Below are 18,667 nucleotides of genomic sequence, written 5' to 3'. Positions count from 1 at the left end.
CGGGCGGTCATGCTCAGCTGCAGTACTGACAGCAACTATCAGGGTCTCTGTGTGAATGACGGGCAGCTAGCAGGACACTCTCGACTGCCCACTGAGGACCGTGGGAGTGTCTGCTGCCCCTCTGAAGGCCCCTGTTGGGTCAGTCAGCTGAGCAGCGGGGCCTAGCAGTCAGCTTGTATCTGATGGGAACACTTCCCATTCTCTACTGCCTGCACTGAGCCGTTCTTAACCCTTCCAGGACAGCCCTGGGCTGTTGCACTAAGGACCAGGCAACACCTAGAACAGGATTCAGGGCTCAGAGCGCCCTGAGAGGAAAGAGGGGGGAAAACACTCTGGGTAGGTTGTGTGCTATTGGAGAGTTTAAGCTCCAGGCCTTGGTTGGAGCTACTCCATGTAGAATCACTCCGGAGTCTGCTTCCCAGCCCATTGTGAGAGGTCAGGCCTCTGGGTGCTGATTAGTTCCCGGGGTCTGTCTGGGTGATCTCAGACCTACCTCCTCCAAATTGCCTATAGGAAGGAAGCCTTGGACAGAGACGAAAGACCATGAGCAGAGAGGCAAACAGCTGGGGTGTGTGGGTGGGATGGAAAGGAAGCTGTGGGGTTCTTGCCCCCGAGACATGGGCCTTGTACATCAGCTCACACAGCTCAGACTCAGTAGCCTTTATCATCTGCGGTGGTCAGCCAGCCACAGAGATCCCAAACCTCCCTACTCACGCAGGGTCCCGTTAGGCCAAGCACCTCATGGTAGCCTCCGCAGGCACTTGGAACCCCAGGATGGGAATGATGCCCTCTGCAAGGCTCAGGTCACTCTGATAATCAGTGCTAGGATGGTCTGGATCTGTTTAGTCAGAGCAGAGGCCTGTGAAGTGGATACAATGCTGTGACATAATTTCATTAAGTCTAAAATAAGATGGGAATGAGGGCCAGTGCACTGGTCCTCAGCTTTAATGGCCCAAGAGTATCTTTGGGCTAACCAGGGCTCAACCCAGAAGAGGCTTGGCAAAAGGTTCCTTTCCATGCTGCCAGGGCTCCACTTGGGTTAAACAGTCAGTATCAGACTGGGTTCCTCCCATCTTTCCTAGGGAACCCTCTTCAGTCCATGAATGGCCAGGGGAAAAGAAGCCCAAATGTGCAGAGCCTCCATGAGGCCCTACAACTGTGGTGTGGCAGATTTGGTGATGCCCGTTTGCCATGCCACACAGGACATATCTAGAACTCCTACAGAGGCCCGAGGAGTCAGCCAGTGTCGGCGGACAGCTGCTGACTGGCATCTGTTTACCCAGATCTGGGATGACGAGTCACAGGATAGAACCTGACTTCAGGGCCCATGGTCAGTGGAGGACAAGAACTGAACCTTGGACAAGCTATGGCTGGGATCCTGGCAACTCTGTGGTGGTTCTGAGCCATTCGGGCCACCCCAATCCTGTACTGGGCACTGTCCCCGGCACTGAGCCGTGGTCCCCTTGGGGTAAACTCCCTACAGGAAGTGTTTACCCACAGGTCCTCGCAGAGCTAAAGCCCAGTCTTTAGAACTCAAGCAGCCTCTTCTTGGGCCAATCCTGAGCCCCTGAGGACACTGTTAAGTCCACTTCAATCCCTGGCGTCCTTATTTTCTGAATCTTCCCCTGGCCTGGGCCCGGGGTATGCACTGCCTCAAACGTCAGCATCCTAGGGATTGGCACCCTTGGCAGATGCTTCTTATGGCTATGACAGATGGGAAGAAGTCGTGCTTCCTTGGGCCTCCAGTGGAATGGTTCCTGGGGGTATCTTGTGAGCCCCCCCTCTTTCTTTCAACAAAAGGAAGACAGTGACCAAAAGCACTTCTCTACTATTGATACCTGAGCCAGGACACTGATGGGTCCTCCGTCAGAGGGCGGATGGCCAACTGTAGCTGCAGGGGTAGGCACAGAGCCCAGAGTGGAAGACACTCCGGTGAAAGCCTTCAGCTCACAAGGCAGGGTGTTGGTGTCCACAGCTTGGGTGACAGTGGGGTTTGGTTACAGGTTGGCCTTGCACTGCACGGCGGAGGAGCGGGGAGGCACCCATCTGTGCTCTTTCTGGTGGGAGGAGGGAAAGGGAGCCATTGGAGGGGTGCCCTGGGTAGTGGCAGAGGAAGGGAAGCTGGGCTGGGGACCGGGAGTAGGAAGTTGCAGCTCGGGTGGTGATCTGAAGTTGGGTGTTGCAGGAGGCGGACACAGACGACCATCAGGGGACTCTAGGTTTTGAAGAGTTCTGCGCCTTCTACAAGATGATGTCCACTCGCCGAGACCTCTATCTGCTCATGCTGGCCTACAGCAACCATAAGGACCATTTGGACGCCTCCGACCTGCAGCGCTTTCTGGAGGTGGAGCAGAAGGTGAGGCCTGGCCGAAGCTGTGTAGTTGGTGGGCGTGGCTGGTGGGCGTGGTCGGTGGGTGTGACCGGCGGGTGCGGCCGGAGGGTGTGGCTTCAACTTCAGCCTTAGTTTCTGCCATCACGTGTTCAGAGATTCATAGCCGAACAGGACTGAGCCTTTGATATTGCCAGACAAGTGAAGAAGCTTACAGTTTTTTTCACAGACGAGGGGTCCCCTGGTCAGCTCCATTCTGGCATTGGGTCTCCACCGAAGCCTCCAGAGGGTCACACCTGCCCTCGGCGTTTCATGGGCCGGGTTCCATGGCCTAGCCTTCGAGAACTACCCTTCTCTGTGCCTGTCTACACACGTGTCCTCCCTGACTTCAGATGTGGCCTCCTGCAACTACCTGTCCCTTCACCAAACATATAAATACCCTAGGACTGTTTACCTTGGCCCCAGGAAGTCAGTCCACCAACAGGGAAGCAACAGAAAAGTCAGGTGCCCCTAAGCTCTGCCCTGCTGCCTAGACCATTCACTTCCACAGCCTCAGAGCCCGCCCCTCCCACCTTAGAACTGGGCACGGATGAGGAGATGGCAGGGACACGGAGGCCAAGTGTACAGAGAGCACTTCCATGGAAAGTACAGTAGCTTGTGGCTCCCTCTGGTGGCACCTTGAGGTCAAGGGTCTTCCTGGATCTTTTCTCAGGAGGAGGGCTTGCCTTGGGGCGTAGGTACCGGCTGGGACTTGCTCAAGGTCCTCCGTTTTGCACAATTTCATGCCCAGAGCCCCCCTTACAGTGACTGACCATGTCTGACCACAGCAAGGAGGGGACTAGGTAGGTGAACAGCAGCTGTGAGCTTGGGGTTTGAGGTTTGGTTCCTGGCTCTGCCCAGGATTGCCCCCTCCCCACCACCATGGCCTACTTCACTCCACAAGGTTGCCCCAAACCCAACTGTCTTCATTTCTTTCCTGTAGCTGTGATAAAACACCATGACAAAAGTAACTTAAGGGAAAAGGGTTTATTTGGCTTACAATTCCAAGTTGTAGTCCACAGTGGCAGGGAAGTAAGTCCGAGTCAGCAGCTTGAGCAAGCAGGGCCGCACGGTTTCCACAGTGAGTGCACATGTCTGTGTGCCCAGCCTGCATTCTCTGTATTACACAGTCCAGGGCTCCTTTCCCAGCCGATGGTCCCACCCACAATTAAGATGGGTCTCCCACGGCAATTAACATGAAGACAGTCTCCTCTAAAGCTGTCCCACAGCCTATCTAGACAAGACATCTCACGGAGACTTCTTTTCCTGGTGACAGTTCACCCTTTGGAGTACCACCCCGCCTTCAGGCTTTCCCCCCCTAATGTCATGGCTGGATCCCACCCTATGGCAGCCATATTTTCCCCCCTCAACCAGAGAGTAACCCCAAATCCATGTGACCTGTAGTCCGCTGGCTGCCGGTTCCAGAGAAAGGGCAAGAAATGGTGATGGCGGCAGGAGGAAGGGGGAGCTGCCTGGAGGTGGCCCATGCTGTGACTAAACAGCCCTGCCTCTACTCTGGCCTAGATGAACGGTGTGACCCTTGAGAGCTGTCAGAATATCATCGAGCAATTTGAGCCTTGCCCGGAAAATAAGAGCAAGGGGGTCCTGGGCATTGACGGTGAGTGGGGGGTGCCGGGCGTGGATGGGGAGTGGGGGGTGCTGGGCATTGACGGTGAGTGGGGGGTGCCGGGCATTGACGGTGAGTGGGGGGTGCCGGGCGTGGAAGGTGAGTGGGGGGTGCTGGGCGTTGATGGGGAGTGGGGGGTGCCGGGCATGGATGGGGAGTGGGGGGTGCCGGGCGTGGATGGGGAGTGGGGGTGCCGGGCGTGGATGGGGAGTGGGGGGTGCCGGGCGTGGAAGGTGAGTGGGGGGTGCCGGGCGTTGATGGGGAGTGGGGGGTGCCGGGCGTTGACGGTGAGTGGGGGGTGCCGGGCGTGGACGGTGAGTGGGGGGTGCTGGGCGTGGACGGTGAGTGGGGGTGCCGGGCGTGGATGGTGAGTGGGGGGTGCCGGGCATTGATGGTGAGTGGGGGGTGCCGGGCGTTGATGGTGAGTGGGGGTGCCGGGCGTGGATGGTGAGTGGGGGGTGCCGGGCGTGGATGGTGAGTGGGGGGTGCCGGGCATTGATGGTGAGTGGGGGGTGCCGGGCATTGACGGTGAGTGGGGGGTGCTGGGCATGGATGGTGAGTGGGGGTGCTGGGCATTGACGGTGAGTGGGGGGTGCTGGGCATTGACGGTGAGTGGGGGGTGCCGGGCATTGACGGTGAGTGGGGGGTGCCGGGCATTGACGGTGAGTGGGGGGTGCCGGGCGTGGACGGTGAGTGGGAGGTGCCGGGCATTGATGGTGAGTGGGGGGTGCCGGGCATTGATGGTGAGTGGGGGTGCTGGGCGTGGATGGTGAGTGGGGGGTGCCGGGCGTGGATGGTGAGTGGGGGGTGCCGGGCGTTGATGGTGAGTGGGGGTGCTGGGCGTGGACGGTGAGTGGGAGGTGCCGGGCGTTGATGGGGAGTGGGGGGTGCTGGGCATGGACGGTGAGTGGGGGTGCTGGGAATTGGTGGTGAGTTAGCAGTTCTGGGGGATGATGGGAAACTCTTGGGGCAGCTGCACACCTGTGGGGCAGGTGGTTCCGAGTTGAGCCCAGTGACAGAGCTACACTGTGCCACACTCCTGTGCTCCACTGCAGGCTTCACCAACTACACCAGGAGCCCTGCGGGTGACATCTTCAACCCCGAGCACCACGGAGTGCACCAAGACATGACACAGCCCCTGAGCCACTACTTCATCACCTCATCCCACAACACCTACCTCGTGGGGGACCAGCTCATGTCCCAGTCTCGGGTAGATATGTATGCCTGGGTCCTGCAGGCCGGCTGCCGCTGTGTGGAGGGTAAGCGCTCCTGGACTCTGCGTCCTCCAGCACGGAGGACCAGTCTTGGCTGCAGATGGCACCTCCTTTGGAAAATGGGCTGGACTTGAGTAGCCATGGGGGCCTCTGGCAGGGTTCCTTCTCTTATCACTTAGAGAGCAGACCCCCGCCCCCCAACACACCATGGTTGGAGTCCAGGGACCCAGCCTTCCTAGGCTCACACAGCCAAGCCCCTTGGGCTAACCAGGCTCTGCTTGCCCACAGTGGACTGCTGGGACGGGCCTGATGGGGAGCCTATCGTGCACCATGGCTACACTCTGACCTCCAAGATCCTTTTCAAAGATGTCATCGAAACCATCAACAAATATGCCTTCATCAAGAACGAGTGAGTGGCCAGGGCTTCTGGGGGCCAGCTCCTGTGGCAGGCAGGGGGAGGGCAACCAGGGTCTGGGTCTCTTTCCTTCTGCGTTTCCCTGTGGGCTGTGACTGTAACATCCAACTGGCAGGTTTTGTTTAGAGATTATTCTCTGAGGAGAGTGGTGGGGGGGAAGGATGACTATGTGCATAGCCTATCCACACACACTTAGTGGCATCTCTGACCTCAGCCACCCATAGACATGATGATCTGAGTACTAATTACCCCCAGGAAACCACTCTGTGTCCAGACTCCATTTGCTGTCACTCAACTGTGGCCGTAGATGCTGCCGAGAAAAAAAAATCCAATTTGCTGGCTGGAAATAGAAGACATTACCTTGTCTAAACAAGACTCTGAAGCAGGGGTGGGGCTGGTGAGATGGGGAACCAGGTGGATTCAGGGAACAGAAGCAGTTTTGTGGGGAGGTATCAGTAAGGCTCTCGGGATCGTGGCCGAGGAGGGTGCTACAGCTCAGGAGCAGCTGGGATGCACAGACGTCCTGTAACCGACTGGGGGCTGTTTCTGTGAGCCGGCATCATATTCCCCTCAAGGTCCCTGCTCTGTCTGCCCTTTCCACATCATGCAATTACCTACTTCTTGTTCTGGGCCCCTAAGGTTTCTAAACAGGTCATGATTGCCTTTTGGTAAAATCAAAGTCAGATGTGTATACATACAGTTAAAAATAAACAAACCGCACAAGCAAAGCAGAGCATTTAAAAAAGCTCCACCTCACACGCTTCATTCTGCACCGAGCAGGCAGCAACTCTTGTGCTTGGTGGTACACGCCAGGCTTAGGTTCCTTCCTGGGACCCCTGTCAGGACTCGAGGGCCATCCGCTGTCTAGCTCACCAAGGTTGTGTTTTTCACAGTTTATTCATTATTCTCCATTATTTAATAATGCCATATTCAAACCATGACTTTTTCAGACACCCTACTTTCCGGGAGTTTATGGTTGCCTTTGTTTTTTTTTTTTCTCACGCTTTCTTTACTCGTCCCCCAAAATTTCTCAGTTTCTTTCCTACCTGTTTATTTACTTTTCAGAGTTCTTGGTGGGTCACCTCTTAGAGCAGATGGCAGATCTTTTACCTAACTATTCCATCATTCTAAGGTATAGGTGGCCTGTTTGCCTACAGACCTAGGGCCTAGTTGTGCTCCAGGGTCCTGGCCTCTTCCCACCCTCTTGTCTTGGTACCACAGGTACCCAGTGATCCTGTCCATTGAGAATCACTGTAGTGTGGTTCAGCAGAAGAAGATGGCCCAGTATCTGACCGACATCCTTGGGGACAAGTTGGACCTGTCTTCAGTGAGCAGTGAGGATGCCACTATGCTTCCTTCTCCACAGATGCTCAAGGGCAAGATCCTGGTGAAGGTGACTTTGCTGGGGCCACCACTGTGATGGCCTGGGGCCAAGCTGGAGAACTGCAGTACCTATAGACAGATTTGGGGGCCACTCACTCTTGGGATAACCATGTCATCTTGAGAATTACAGTATCTATAGACAGATTGTGGGGCACTCACTCTTGGGATAACTATACCATCTTGGGAATTACAGTATCTATAGATAGATTTGGGGGCACTCACTCTTGGGATGACTATACCATCTTGGGAATTAAAGTATCTATAGACAGATTTGGGGGCCACTCACCCTTGGGATGCCCATATCATCTTGGGAATTAAAGTAGGTATAGACAGATTTGGGGGGGCACTCACTCTTGGGATGACCATATTATCTTGGGGATTACAGTATCTATAGACAGATTTGTGGGGCCACTCACTTTCAGGATGACTATATGATCTTGAGCCACTTCCCTTATACGCCCACTGCCACAACAGCAACCGGCCTGGTTGTCCAACCCCAACCCACTTGCTGGCCTGAGACTCCAAGAAGGAGCTTGAAGAAGGCCCCCTCCCTAGTGAAGTTTCTCCTCGTGGGTACCAGCTACTGGTTTCCTGTACCCCTTTCCCCAGGGGAAGAAGCTCCCTGCCAACATCAGCGAAGATGCAGAAGAGGGTGAAGTATCTGACGAAGACAGTGCCGATGAGATAGAGGACGATTGCAAGCTCCTCAACGGGGATGTGAGTGGGGGCCAGACGCTCTGATGGGGGTCCTAAGGGTGGGGAGCCCATGGTCCAAGGGGATGAGCCAGACGCTCTGATGGGGGTCCTAAGGGTGGGGAGCCCATGGTCCAAGGGGATGCGCCAGATGCTCTGATGAGGGTCCTATGGGTGGGGAGCCCGCAGTCCCCCAAGGGATGAGCCAGACGCTGATGGGGGTCCTAAGAGTGGGGAGCCCATGGTCCAAGGGGATGAGCCATACACTGATGGAGGTCCTAAGGGTGGGGAGCCCATGGTCCAAGAGGATGAGCCAGATGCCGATGGGGGTCCTATGGGTGGGGAGCCCGCAGTCCCCCAGGGGATGAGCCAGACGCCAATGGGGGTCCTAAGGGTGGGAAGCCTGTGGTCCCCCAGAGCAGACTCTTGGCCTGGTTGACAGGAAGAGTGACAGCTGGGAGGGATGGCCGTAAGGTTAATGCCCATGTGGTGTGCAAAGCTGCCTAGCTTCTGAGGTTGTTCTATGCTAGGGTCTGTTTGCCGCCTGCTTGGCCCTCTGATAAGAGACGTGAGTCTCCTGTCCAACCCGCAGGCCAGCCACACAGCTACCGCTGCCCCACTCTGGTGTCCATTGCTAGGCTGGCTCTTAGATTTTGTCTCTGGTGCTGACCTAGTCCTCTTGGCCGTCCAGTGATTGGAGGCACCACTGAGCAGGGGTCGGGGTGCACTTTGGGTTCCACCTCAGCTGCCTGGTCAGTCCATGCCCAGTTACCCCAGGCCCAGCTCCAGTGCTGAGACCTCCTGTATGGTGGAGACCTCCGGTGTGACAGGCCCCTCTAGAGATCACCTCCACTTCAGCTTGTCTGGACCAGGGCTGGGGGCTGTGGAGGGGGCCTGAGCGGTCTGCAGGAGCCTTTGCTGTTGGGGTTGGGGGTTGGGGAGCTGAGTGGAGGCAGGCTCTGTAGCTGACATCTCTCCTCTGAGCATTGCTCATCCACTGCTCTCAGCAAAGACTTTATTTCCCCCCGAGGAGTCGTCAGATGAGAAAATAATTGTGCAGGAGGCTTCCGGGCCAGAGTTGGCTAATTGTTTTAGAAAACCCTGAGACAGCAGATTCTTCCTATTTTGGGTGTGCCTGCACATGTCTCTGGCTGGCTCAGGATGGTGGCAGAACTTATGACTGTGACATCCTTAATAGCCACTCCATCCTGAGCACCCAGGGAGTCCTGAAGTCCCAGACCGAAGTCTTCCCTCAAGCGCTACAAATACATCGGTGTCTCACTGGGCTTATCTTGTCAGAGAGCGCACCCAGCCAGGGTTTGCGGTTTCTCCAAAGTCTGTCCTGGCCCTACTGTCCACTTGACATGTATGGTGGCCAGTGTGTGGGTCCCATCCTCCTCCACTGGGACCCCCCAGGCAGGACCGCATGTGTCTGGGTTTTAGTGCTATCCATAGCTGTCCAGGGAAAATCACAGTCTCTGCACTGAGACTCACAGGGGATGTACAGGGACTATTGATGGTTGCCCCCTCTGCTGCTCACTGGAGTGGGGACAGATGCCAACGGGCTGACCTCTGGCTGCGGCAGGCCTCCACCAATCGGAAGCGTGTGGAAAACATTGCCAAGAAGAAGCTGGATTCTCTAATCAAGGAGTCCAAGATCCGCGACTGCGAAGACCCCAATGACTTCACTGTCTCTACGCTGTCCCCATCTGGAAAGCTCGGGCATAAAGCAGAGGCCAAAAAGGTGAGACCTGTGTTGCTGACACACGCTCCTCCAACAGCCAGTCTGCCGGCTGAGTGAGGGCCCCAGAATATGTGGTAGTAAATGTATATACACACACAGGTGCTAGTATGCAAGGTATATCTATAAAGCTATCCATATACACACCTGTGAGTACACCTGCACCTGTGCTCATGCTGGTACACATACATATACCTGCATCTAAACACACATACGCACAATGCTTGTGCATATATACCTGCATGCCCGCCTACAGACACATACACCTCTGCATATACACTTGCATGCACACATGTACATATGCATGCTTGTGTGCTCATATTGCACAAGACTCATACATCTGCACATACCTACACACATATCTATACACACTCCTCGGCACATGTCTGTACAACACTCACACATGTTCACATACCTGCATACCTTCCTGTACACACTCATGTATTTGTATGTAGTCCCGTGGGGACCTATGACTTCTCTCAGAGAGGCTTTGAGCACTGCCTACCTTGGTGAGGGTTTCGTGGGTGACAGAGGGGTGGACATCAGGACCTCAGGGCCCAGCCAGTCCTGGGAACTGCCCACTACCTGAAGCAACTCACAGATATGTGGGGAAGTACAGAGAGAATAGCCTTCAGAGACTGTCCTGGCAGGTGTGGTGGGATGGAGGCCAGAGCCAGACAGGCTGGGCCAGACGGTGCAGTCAGTCGGTGCACCTCTGGAGGGTGGCAGCAAGCCAGGCTTGAAGGACAGGTACACTGGATAGTGGCCTGAGTAAAAGATTCATATAGCAGCTGGCAGGTTGGGCAGCTGGCCTCACGGCTCAGCAGGGCGTCTGCAGGGTGAGAGATGGCTGGAATAGCTCCCATTGCCTGGGAGCCTTCCCTCCCCTCCCCTTCCCATCCTGTGGCACTGGCTCACTCTTCGCTGCTTCCAAGGCTCTTGGGAGGGCCGGAAGCGGGCCTGTCCCTGATGAACAAGGTCTTCTGCTGCTGTGTTTTTAGAGGTGTGTTTGTTTCCACCCACAACACTGGAGGGCTTAGCATAGCTGGTATGATAGCCCCGTGCAGGTGGCTCACACAGGTCACATGCATGAAGCCTTCTTTTTATTTTTAGCTCCCAGATATTTGGGCAGGAGAGGCTAGCCTGCCTGATGCTTTGCCCAGCGTTTGCTAGCAGAGGCTGAATGGAGGTGGGGCCCTGTAACGGGTCCAACCCTAGTGAGGTCTACAGGAGTTCTGCTTTTCTTGGCCAACAAGAGGGAACCTGGGTACAGGAGCACAACTTGGCCCCTACTGTGTCTTTTGGGAATAACTGTGCTCAGGGAAAGCTTCTTGGAAAAGGAGAGGAGGGGGAGGAGGGCAATTCCTTTATTTGAGATACCCAGGGTGGGGGAGAAGCTTGGACCCCCAGCCTGACAATTCACCAGGCTGTGACACAGGACAGACAGAAAGGGCATGCGTAATGAAGCTTGCTGAGCTCTAGGGGCTGAAGAACTGTGGCATAGGGTACTGACTAGCCAGGGAGCTTCTTGGCCTGCAGTCCAGATGGAGGGGTAGATATCTGTGCGCCTATCATGAGCCATTCTGGCCATTTTTTTTTTTTTATTTTCTGGGCTAGGTGTCATTCTCTCTGCATATGAACCTTGAGGACACGAGGCTCAGCTTAGGAGTTCTTGTGAGGCAGGAGGAGGGTTTGGGAGTAGCTTGTGACTATGAAGGGGGGGGCAGAGGAGATCCCCTACTAGCAAGCAGTTAAGCATAACTCCAGAGGGTGCAGGAGAGTACCACTGGGGCCCTGTCCCTCAGGTTGGCCCCAGAAAAGGATTTCTTCTGCTGAGGGTGGAGCCTTAACTCCTGTCCTTGTCTGTGGAGATGACCCTGCCCCCTGCCCCGTTGCTGCCTGTACTACTTTGCCCTGAACATACCCCATGATCAGCTGCTCACAGCCCCCCAGGGAGGCCAGGTCAAGCTGCGTATGTGTGGTGCTTCTGGAATGGTGGTGGCTGTTAGCCTCGTCATGTGAACTGTGGCTGGTGAGCGCACACCTGTGTGGTTAGTGCACACTTCTCCTAATGTGTGTGCATATTTTAGTCATTCAAGCATCATGACGGCAACAGTTTGAACAGTACTTAAAAAGCCCAGAAATGTGTCAGCCTCATGAGGTTCTCAACACGAATGCGGCTTCTAGGGCTTCTCCCACCGCATGTCTCCAAACTAAGAGGAAAATGGACTATCGTCATTGGGGGCTGATAGGCTGAAGAAAGTATTGCAGGGCACAGGTAAACCTGGTACCTCAGCTACTGGGATTCTGTCTCTGGCTCTGGACCTTGGCAGTCTAGTGGCTGGAAGGGCCTGGCTAACATGGGCCTCAGAAAGGGCCAGCCGCATCTGGTCCTGACCCTCCTGGAGGAGAGAGGAGGAATTCAAAGTGAAGGCAGCTGGCAGGAGCTCGAGGTCATCATCACGTCAGTAAGTTCAGCAACAGGGGGAGCTTGATGATGCCAAGGCGGAGCAGCTGAGGCAGAAGAGAGCACGGGGAAACATCAGCCGTTTCCTGAGACAGTGGGAGAGAACCCAGAGTTCTCTGTGGTCACAGAGACCACAGTTGCTCACGCCATAAAGACCATGACGTATACAGGGGTGTGTACATATGTGTACGGTGTATACAGGAGTCCACAATATGTGCAGAAGTCCACAGTGTGTGCAGGGGGCCAAGGTGTGTGTGCAGGGGTCCATAGTATGTGTGTGGGTCCATGCTGTGTTCAGGTATCCGTGGTGTGTGGAGATGTCTATAGTATATGACGAAGTGTCCATATACATGTATAGGTGTTGTAGCAGCGTAAACGAATGCAGACAGATTGTAAAAAAATATATATAGTTTTAATGTAGAAATAGACTTACAGAACCACCGTTCATGCGGAGACCAGGAAAGCAGAAGAGACAGCTCGGAGCACGCTCACCAAATTTATAGGCAGACATTAGCCTGAGGCGAACAGGGCACCTCCTGACTAGAACTCTCCTGAGTTCCCAGATGTCCGTGCAAGAGTTGTGGGGGCGTGAGTGAGAATAGCCATAGCGATCTTGGAGAAGCATGCGTACAGTACAGTTGTTCAGGGTGAACAAGCATTCAGGATTGGGTCCTGGGCCCCAAGGGCAGGGCCTGGGAGGACCACTGGGGTGTGTCTACCCTGTGCCCAGTGTGTAGGTAGTCCCACCCTGTACTTCCCAGCCTCATGTAGCTGGATCTTGGATTATTCACCTAAGTTGTGTAGAAATCGGCTGGGGCGTTGGGCTTCAGGGGTTTTCAGAAAAGAATTATGTAAGCAGAGGCCACTGAAGACTAATCCAGATGTGAACTGCACCTTATTATGCAGCCTCCATCTGTGATAAAGGAATCTGGAGCTGGTTACTTGGTTTAAACTATACGTCATTGAAGCTGGTGTGGGCAGATGAGTCAGTGCTGCTTCTGACCCAAGTCCAGCCCTTCAGGCATCTTCCTGGTAGCTGTGTTTGGCTCCCCCAAATCAGTGCCTTGCTCCCAGACCTGGTCAACTCTGCTTTCTCCAGAAAGGCCTTCTGGGGCCACCCGGGAGCCGCCCTGACCTCCCTGGATGGACAGAGATTGGGTTCAACTTCTGTTTGCCTCTCAGGGTCAGAGTAAGGTCGAGGAGGATGCGGAGTCAGGGGAGGACACTGGGACAAGCAGGAGGAACAGCCGTCTCCTCATGAGCAGCTTCTCCAGGCGCAAGGTGAGCGGAGATCCTGGGCTGGGGTGTCCCATCTGGGGCTCCTTTCGTCTCTGTACCGTTCGCTAGCTATGGTTGGGGTTAGTGTCCCAAGGTCAGGAGCTCTGACTACTGCCCTCCCTTGGCCCACGCTGGCCAATGTCTGGGGTTCAGATATCCCATGACTGTCTGAGAGTCCCCCAGGGCCAGGGCACTGCAGATACCTCTGTGGGTCCAACGGGGTAGGAGCTCAGAAACCTGGGGGTGAATAGCCCCTGCCCTGCATGTCCTGGCTTGACCCATGGCTTCTCAAGTCCCGATTCTACCTCCTCGCACAGAAAAAAGGCAGCAAGATAAAGAAGGTGGCCAGCGTGGAAGAAGGGGATGAGATTCTGGACTCCCCGGGAAGCCAGAGCCGAGGGTCAGTGCCTGGCCCAGTGTGTGTGTGTCCCTGAGTGCTGGGCAGACACAGACAGAGGGCTGGTGTGGGATTCCATGCTCCATTTTCATTCTGAACACTTAAGTAACAAGAAAGTGAAGCTGCTGTCCAGGCAGCTATGGAAAGGGTTGTGAAACAGGCTCAGCCTAGTTAGGGTGGTGGGGGGGGGGGTGGGGGGGCTGGTCCTAAGGTTCCACCATCTCCTGGGCACGGATACTACCTGACCCACCAGACTGCAGTTCCCACCTCTTCCTCTCAAGTCCTCCACCTGTACATTCCCTTCAGGGGCAATGTCTGTCTGTCTGTCTGTCTGTCTGTCTGTCTGTCTCTGTGCCTCCTACACCCCGTAAGAGTGCCAGTCTGTTTGTTTCCACTTGCTTCCCACAGCACCTTAGAGAGTTTTCGGGTCTCATACCTATTAGTCCAGCTCGGAGCTCATTTTCCCCAATTCCCCACAGTGGGCTCCCCTCCTCTTCAGCCCCTCTCCTTCTCCTTCCAGGCCCTGTTCTTTCTGTGTCACAACCAGCCTCTCCCCCACCGTTTTGTGTCTGCAGTCCCAGCTCTGCCATGGCACGCTGCTAAGACACCATCACTGGCCAATTTCCCTCCTGCCCAGAACCCTTCAGAAGCTCATATTCCTTACAGCACTCCTTGGCTGGGCAGGCATCCCCAGCCCTGATCTTGTACATGCTTAGGGCAGCCAGGGTCTTTGTCCCAAAGATCCCCTGAAGGCCTCATGACAGTCCATACTCAGCAGACACACATTCCCACAGCCTCATCACTGATGGGGGTGACTCCTGTCCCCCCTTCCTGTGAATACCCGGGTGGTATATACATAGAACAGAGGATACTGAGTGACCAGGACACTGGAAGGTTGGAGGGGGGTGTTTTCCTGCTGGGAGTGAAATGAACCTTAACTATCGTCTATAAGTCCCAGGTTGGCTGGGACATGTGAGCTGGGGGAGCCTGAGTGGAAGAGCCTGAAGGCTGGCTGGGACCGGATGGGAGGGGCATAGCCACAGGGTCCTGAGCAGCCCCACTACACCCTCATAGGACTGCCCGGCAGAAGAAGACCATGAAGCTGTCGCGAGCCCTCTCGGACCTAGTGAAATATACCAAGTCTGTGGGCACCCATGACGTGGAAACGGAGGGTGAGGGCCATGTGGAGGGTGGGGCCAGGCAGGTCAGCTGTGGGGTGCAGGCTGGGTGGGGTGCAGGCTGGGTGTGCTCACGCCTGGCTGGTCTGCGCCCCAGTGGCATCCAGCTGGCAGGTGTCGTCCTTCAGCGAGACCAAGGCCCACCAGATCTTGCAACAGAAGCCTGCCCAGTACCTGCGCTTCAACCAGCACCAGCTCTCACGCATATACCCCTCCTCCTACCGTGTCGACTCCAGCAATTACAACCCGCAACCCTTCTGGAATGCTGGCTGCCAGATGGGTGCGTGCAGGCCTAGGGTGCAGGGTGGGATGGTGAGAAGGGCCACTCCAAAGGCCTAGGGTGACATGAGGAACACCCTGTCTGTCCCTGCACCGCTAGCATGTGTGCTGGGCTCCCGGTCCCAGAACTCACGCGGAACGGTGTGTGAGCATCACTGACCCACACAGCCTTCTCTCTTCCCTTCAGTTGCCCTGAACTACCAGTCCGAGGGGCGGATGCTGCAGCTGAACAGGGCCAAGTTCAGTGCCAACGGCGGCTGTGGCTACGTCCTCAAACCCCGGTGCATGCGCCAGGGTGAGGGGCTCAGGCTGGGGTGGGCTCCTGTGCGGCTACCCTGGATACTGGGGCAGTGGGTGCACAGCAGAGGGGAGGGGAGGGCTGAGACTGAACTACCAGGACACTGGGAGGTTAGGGAGGGATAACTACCTTCTGGGGGTACTGTGAGCCCTAGCTATGTCAGGGGCCTGAGGGTGGGGATTTAGGGCCCTAGGCTCTGGGCTGCTTGAGATTCAGGGCTTGTCTGGGGCCCTGGTGTGCTCTAGGAGATGGAGGCTCAGGACCAGTCCCTGGTGGGCATGCCAGGAGCCATCCATAGCATTCTCCCAGCATGCCTTGACACGAGCAGCCCGAGCAAGTCCCCACCTGCCCTGTGACCAGGGTCACCTGCCCCCACTATGATGCACCAGTCCCATTCCAGGCCAAAGCTTTCTGACATCCCCATGGGGCTGTTTCCCACCAGAGGCACACACACTGATAGATAGTTAGGGGTTTGTGCCATAATCCGGGTGTTTGGCTTACACCTGTGTCCTCTCAGGTGTCTTCAATCCTAACTCCGAGGACCCCCTGCCCGGGCAGCTCAAGAAGCAGCTGGCCCTGAGGATCATCAGTGGCCAGCAGCTGCCCAAGCCACGGGACTCAGTCCTGGGTGACCGTGGAGAGGTAGGGACAAGCCCGCATGGACACAGTGGGTGGTGGGAGGGCCCGGGACCCTGGTGCCACCACTCACCCTGTCCCCAGATCATCGACCCCTTTGTGGAGGTGGAGGTCATCGGGCTCCCCGTGGACTGCAGCAAGGAGCAGACACGAGTGGTGGACGACAATGGTGAGGAGGGCACCAGATGCCAGTGTGTGCCCACGGCTGCCACAGACCCCAGTGGGATATGAGGGCCTGACCCCAAAGGAAGCAGTCAGGGCCACCTGCTTGGGGCCCAGTATCCTGTCCACTCTGGGGCCCCTTAGGTGCCAGTCATTGGTTCCAGCTTCCCACCTGCTGATTCTGTCCCCACGATCTCTAGGATTCAATCCCATGTGGGAGGAGACATTGGTGTTCACTGTGCACATGCCTGAGATTGCACTCGTACGCTTCCTTGTCTGGGACCATGACCCCATTGGACGTGACTTCATTGGCCAGAGGACTCTGGCCTTCAGCAGCATGATGCCAGGTAGGGAAGAGGCCCAGGCCTAAAGACCTTTGAGGAAAGCAAGAGTTGGCAGGGTAGGGAGGTGGGGACTTTGATGACTGGTGACCCTGTTGCTCCAGGATATCGCCACGTCTACCTAGAAGGGATGGAAGAAGCCTCCATCTTCGTACATGTGGCCGTCAGTGACATCAGTGGTAAGGTGAGTGTTGCCTCCGAGTCCTCTGTAGCCACAGGAAGAACAGTACCAGCCCCTTGCTCCCACCCGGTCCACTTCTGGGGCTAGGGCCTGGCATTCACCTCTCTGGGTCTCTTCCTCAGTCTTTGATGTGGGCTATTGGGAAGTGCTGACCCTGGATACCACCAGTGCTGCCTCTGCCTCCCAAGGGGTTTGGGGCATCCAAGTGTGCAAAGCGTCCCTGTCCCGGGATGGACTTCCCTTGTGCCCACCCCCTTGCCCTCCTCTGTTGCCATTGCCAGTCTCCGTTTTCCTCAGTGCCCTCCTATGCCCGTACATCTGGGAGCACTGACTGCTTGGCTTCTCAGCAGAGACAGAAAACCGTGACCTCTCCCGTGGCTTTCCTTGTCCCGAGTGTCCTATCCCTCTGCTTCCTAGTCCCTGAAAGGGATCTACCTGCATTTGCCCACTACCTGGGCCTTGGGCCCCCATCCCATGTGCCCTGCCCCAGGTGAGAGCAGGAACGGTTCTCAATCTGTGGAGTCCAACTGTCTGGGTTCTAAGTGGGGTCTGATACATCCTTAGGGTACAACTTGATGCAACTAACCCTTCAGGGCCTGTGACCACAGTAAGTGGGTCCCACTGGGCCCACCCCTGACTGCATCCATCTGTCCCGTGTCTGCCTGTCTCTGAGGGCCAAGGGCTGGGTAGGCCCTGCTCTGGCTGCCATGGCCACCTCACCTGCCTTCACTCTGTCTCTTTGGTCTTGCAGTCCCAAGCCTACTTTTAGAAGCTCAGCCTTGTTAGGAGTCTCAAAGGTACCCGGCGCCGCGGGACGGTGTAGCCCGCCGCCCCACCTGCATGCCAGGCCGCGCCCATTAGCATCCGTGATTCTTGGTAGCATTTTGGAGACTTGTCAGCTCATGTGACATGGATCATGACACGGTTCTGGGGTTCCCTGGGCCATCCTCAGCCAGAGAGTGGCATTTACGAGGCAGATCCAGGATTCAGCCAAGGCCAGGGGCCTGTCCTAACTTCCTGTCCACCCTCTGCCCTCTCCCCTGCCACCGAAGCTCTCTCCAACACAGCCCTGCAGGTCCTTTCCTGCCCTTCCCTTCTGTCTGTCTGCCTAAGCCGTCAGTTCTCAGCCTGTCTAGCTCTCTCCTCAGTCTATGCCAGGGTCTTAGCTGGGGTGGGGGTTACCCAGTAGGTGCTCCAGCTCGAATCCTGGATCTCCTTCTAAATGGCTTTCCAACCATGTTCACCAAATTGCATTGGATTTGGGATCTTGAATCAGGAAGCTGATTCAAGTGCTGGCCATTTTATTGCCTCTGCAGAAGGGCCCCTGGCCACCAGGCCCCGGGCCGCTCCAACGCACGAGCACGGCCCATCTTGGGGGAACGGTGGGTGTTGTTGGTGGGATGTGTATGGCATGTGAGGACCCCTGTGGCCTCTGCCCTCTAAAGAGGTAGCTGCATATACTCTCCAGCAGTGACCTATGCAGAGGGGAATGCAGGGTGGGACTGGGCACTGGTCAAATGCTGAGCCAGCCTGGAGGAAAGGTGGCCTGCTAGGAGGCAGAAGTACCTGGGAAGTAGGGAGGCAGAGCCCAAGGGAGATCAGGCCTTCCAGGCTGCTGCCACACAGGGCAGGGTGAGTGTGACCCACAGCGGCAACAGACCCCCACTTTTCTCTCTCCCCATAGCTGGGAGCCACAGCTCTCAATTCCTCAAGGCTGGGACAAGGGGGTGGCCAGGGTGTAGGGATTGCGGTCTGCCCTTGAGATAACATGGGGACGGTTCTCGAGCCTCCCTCCCAAGTTTGGGAAAGGACACATTTGTAGTCTGAAGGATGACGTGGTGTTGTCCTTAGTAGAGCTGCCAGGAAACCCTGCTCCCTGTATGTGGCGCTCCAATGTGATCTTCTGGCAGTCCATGACACCCACAGGCTCAGAGCCTCTGGAGAGCCAGTTCTCCACTGCAGCCACACTTGGGATGGGTGGGCCAGGCACCGGTTATGTGGTCTCCTTC

The 18,667-nt window shown here is 56.1% G+C and overlaps 1 protein-coding gene across 6 annotated transcripts in view; it reads left to right on the top strand.

The window, feature by feature from the left end:
• The window catches only part of LOC121443544 (1-phosphatidylinositol 4,5-bisphosphate phosphodiesterase eta-2), a 77,262-nt gene that overhangs the window by 54,752 nt on the left and 3,843 nt on the right, over positions 1–18,667 (top strand). For all 6 annotated transcript variants that reach the window (XM_041645315.1, XM_041645317.1, XM_041645316.1 and 3 more), the window contains 16 exons: positions 2,186–2,356; positions 3,893–3,986; positions 5,051–5,254; positions 5,498–5,618; positions 6,846–7,017; positions 7,617–7,724; positions 9,286–9,444; positions 13,091–13,189; positions 13,504–13,586; positions 14,658–14,755; positions 14,859–15,041; positions 15,228–15,335; positions 15,856–15,980; positions 16,059–16,143; positions 16,337–16,483; positions 16,582–16,661. In XM_041645315.1, coding sequence (XP_041501249.1) covers positions 2,186–2,356; positions 3,893–3,986; positions 5,051–5,254; positions 5,498–5,618; positions 6,846–7,017; positions 7,617–7,724; positions 9,286–9,444; positions 13,091–13,189; positions 13,504–13,586; positions 14,658–14,755; positions 14,859–15,041; positions 15,228–15,335; positions 15,856–15,980; positions 16,059–16,143; positions 16,337–16,483; positions 16,582–16,661 — 2,037 coding nt within the window. The remainder of the gene's footprint in view (positions 1–2,185; positions 2,357–3,892; positions 3,987–5,050; positions 5,255–5,497; positions 5,619–6,845; positions 7,018–7,616; positions 7,725–9,285; positions 9,445–13,090; positions 13,190–13,503; positions 13,587–14,657; positions 14,756–14,858; positions 15,042–15,227; positions 15,336–15,855; positions 15,981–16,058; positions 16,144–16,336; positions 16,484–16,581; positions 16,662–18,667) is intronic.

Source organism: Microtus oregoni, unplaced genomic scaffold, assembly GCF_018167655.1.
Source record: "Microtus oregoni isolate MIOR12 unplaced genomic scaffold, Mior012 000109F_ref0000275, whole genome shotgun sequence".
Classification (NCBI taxonomy): domain Eukaryota; kingdom Metazoa; phylum Chordata; class Mammalia; order Rodentia; family Cricetidae; genus Microtus; species Microtus oregoni.
Note: the sequence above shows the minus strand (reverse complement) of the source record. Positions and strands in the feature narration are given on the sequence as shown.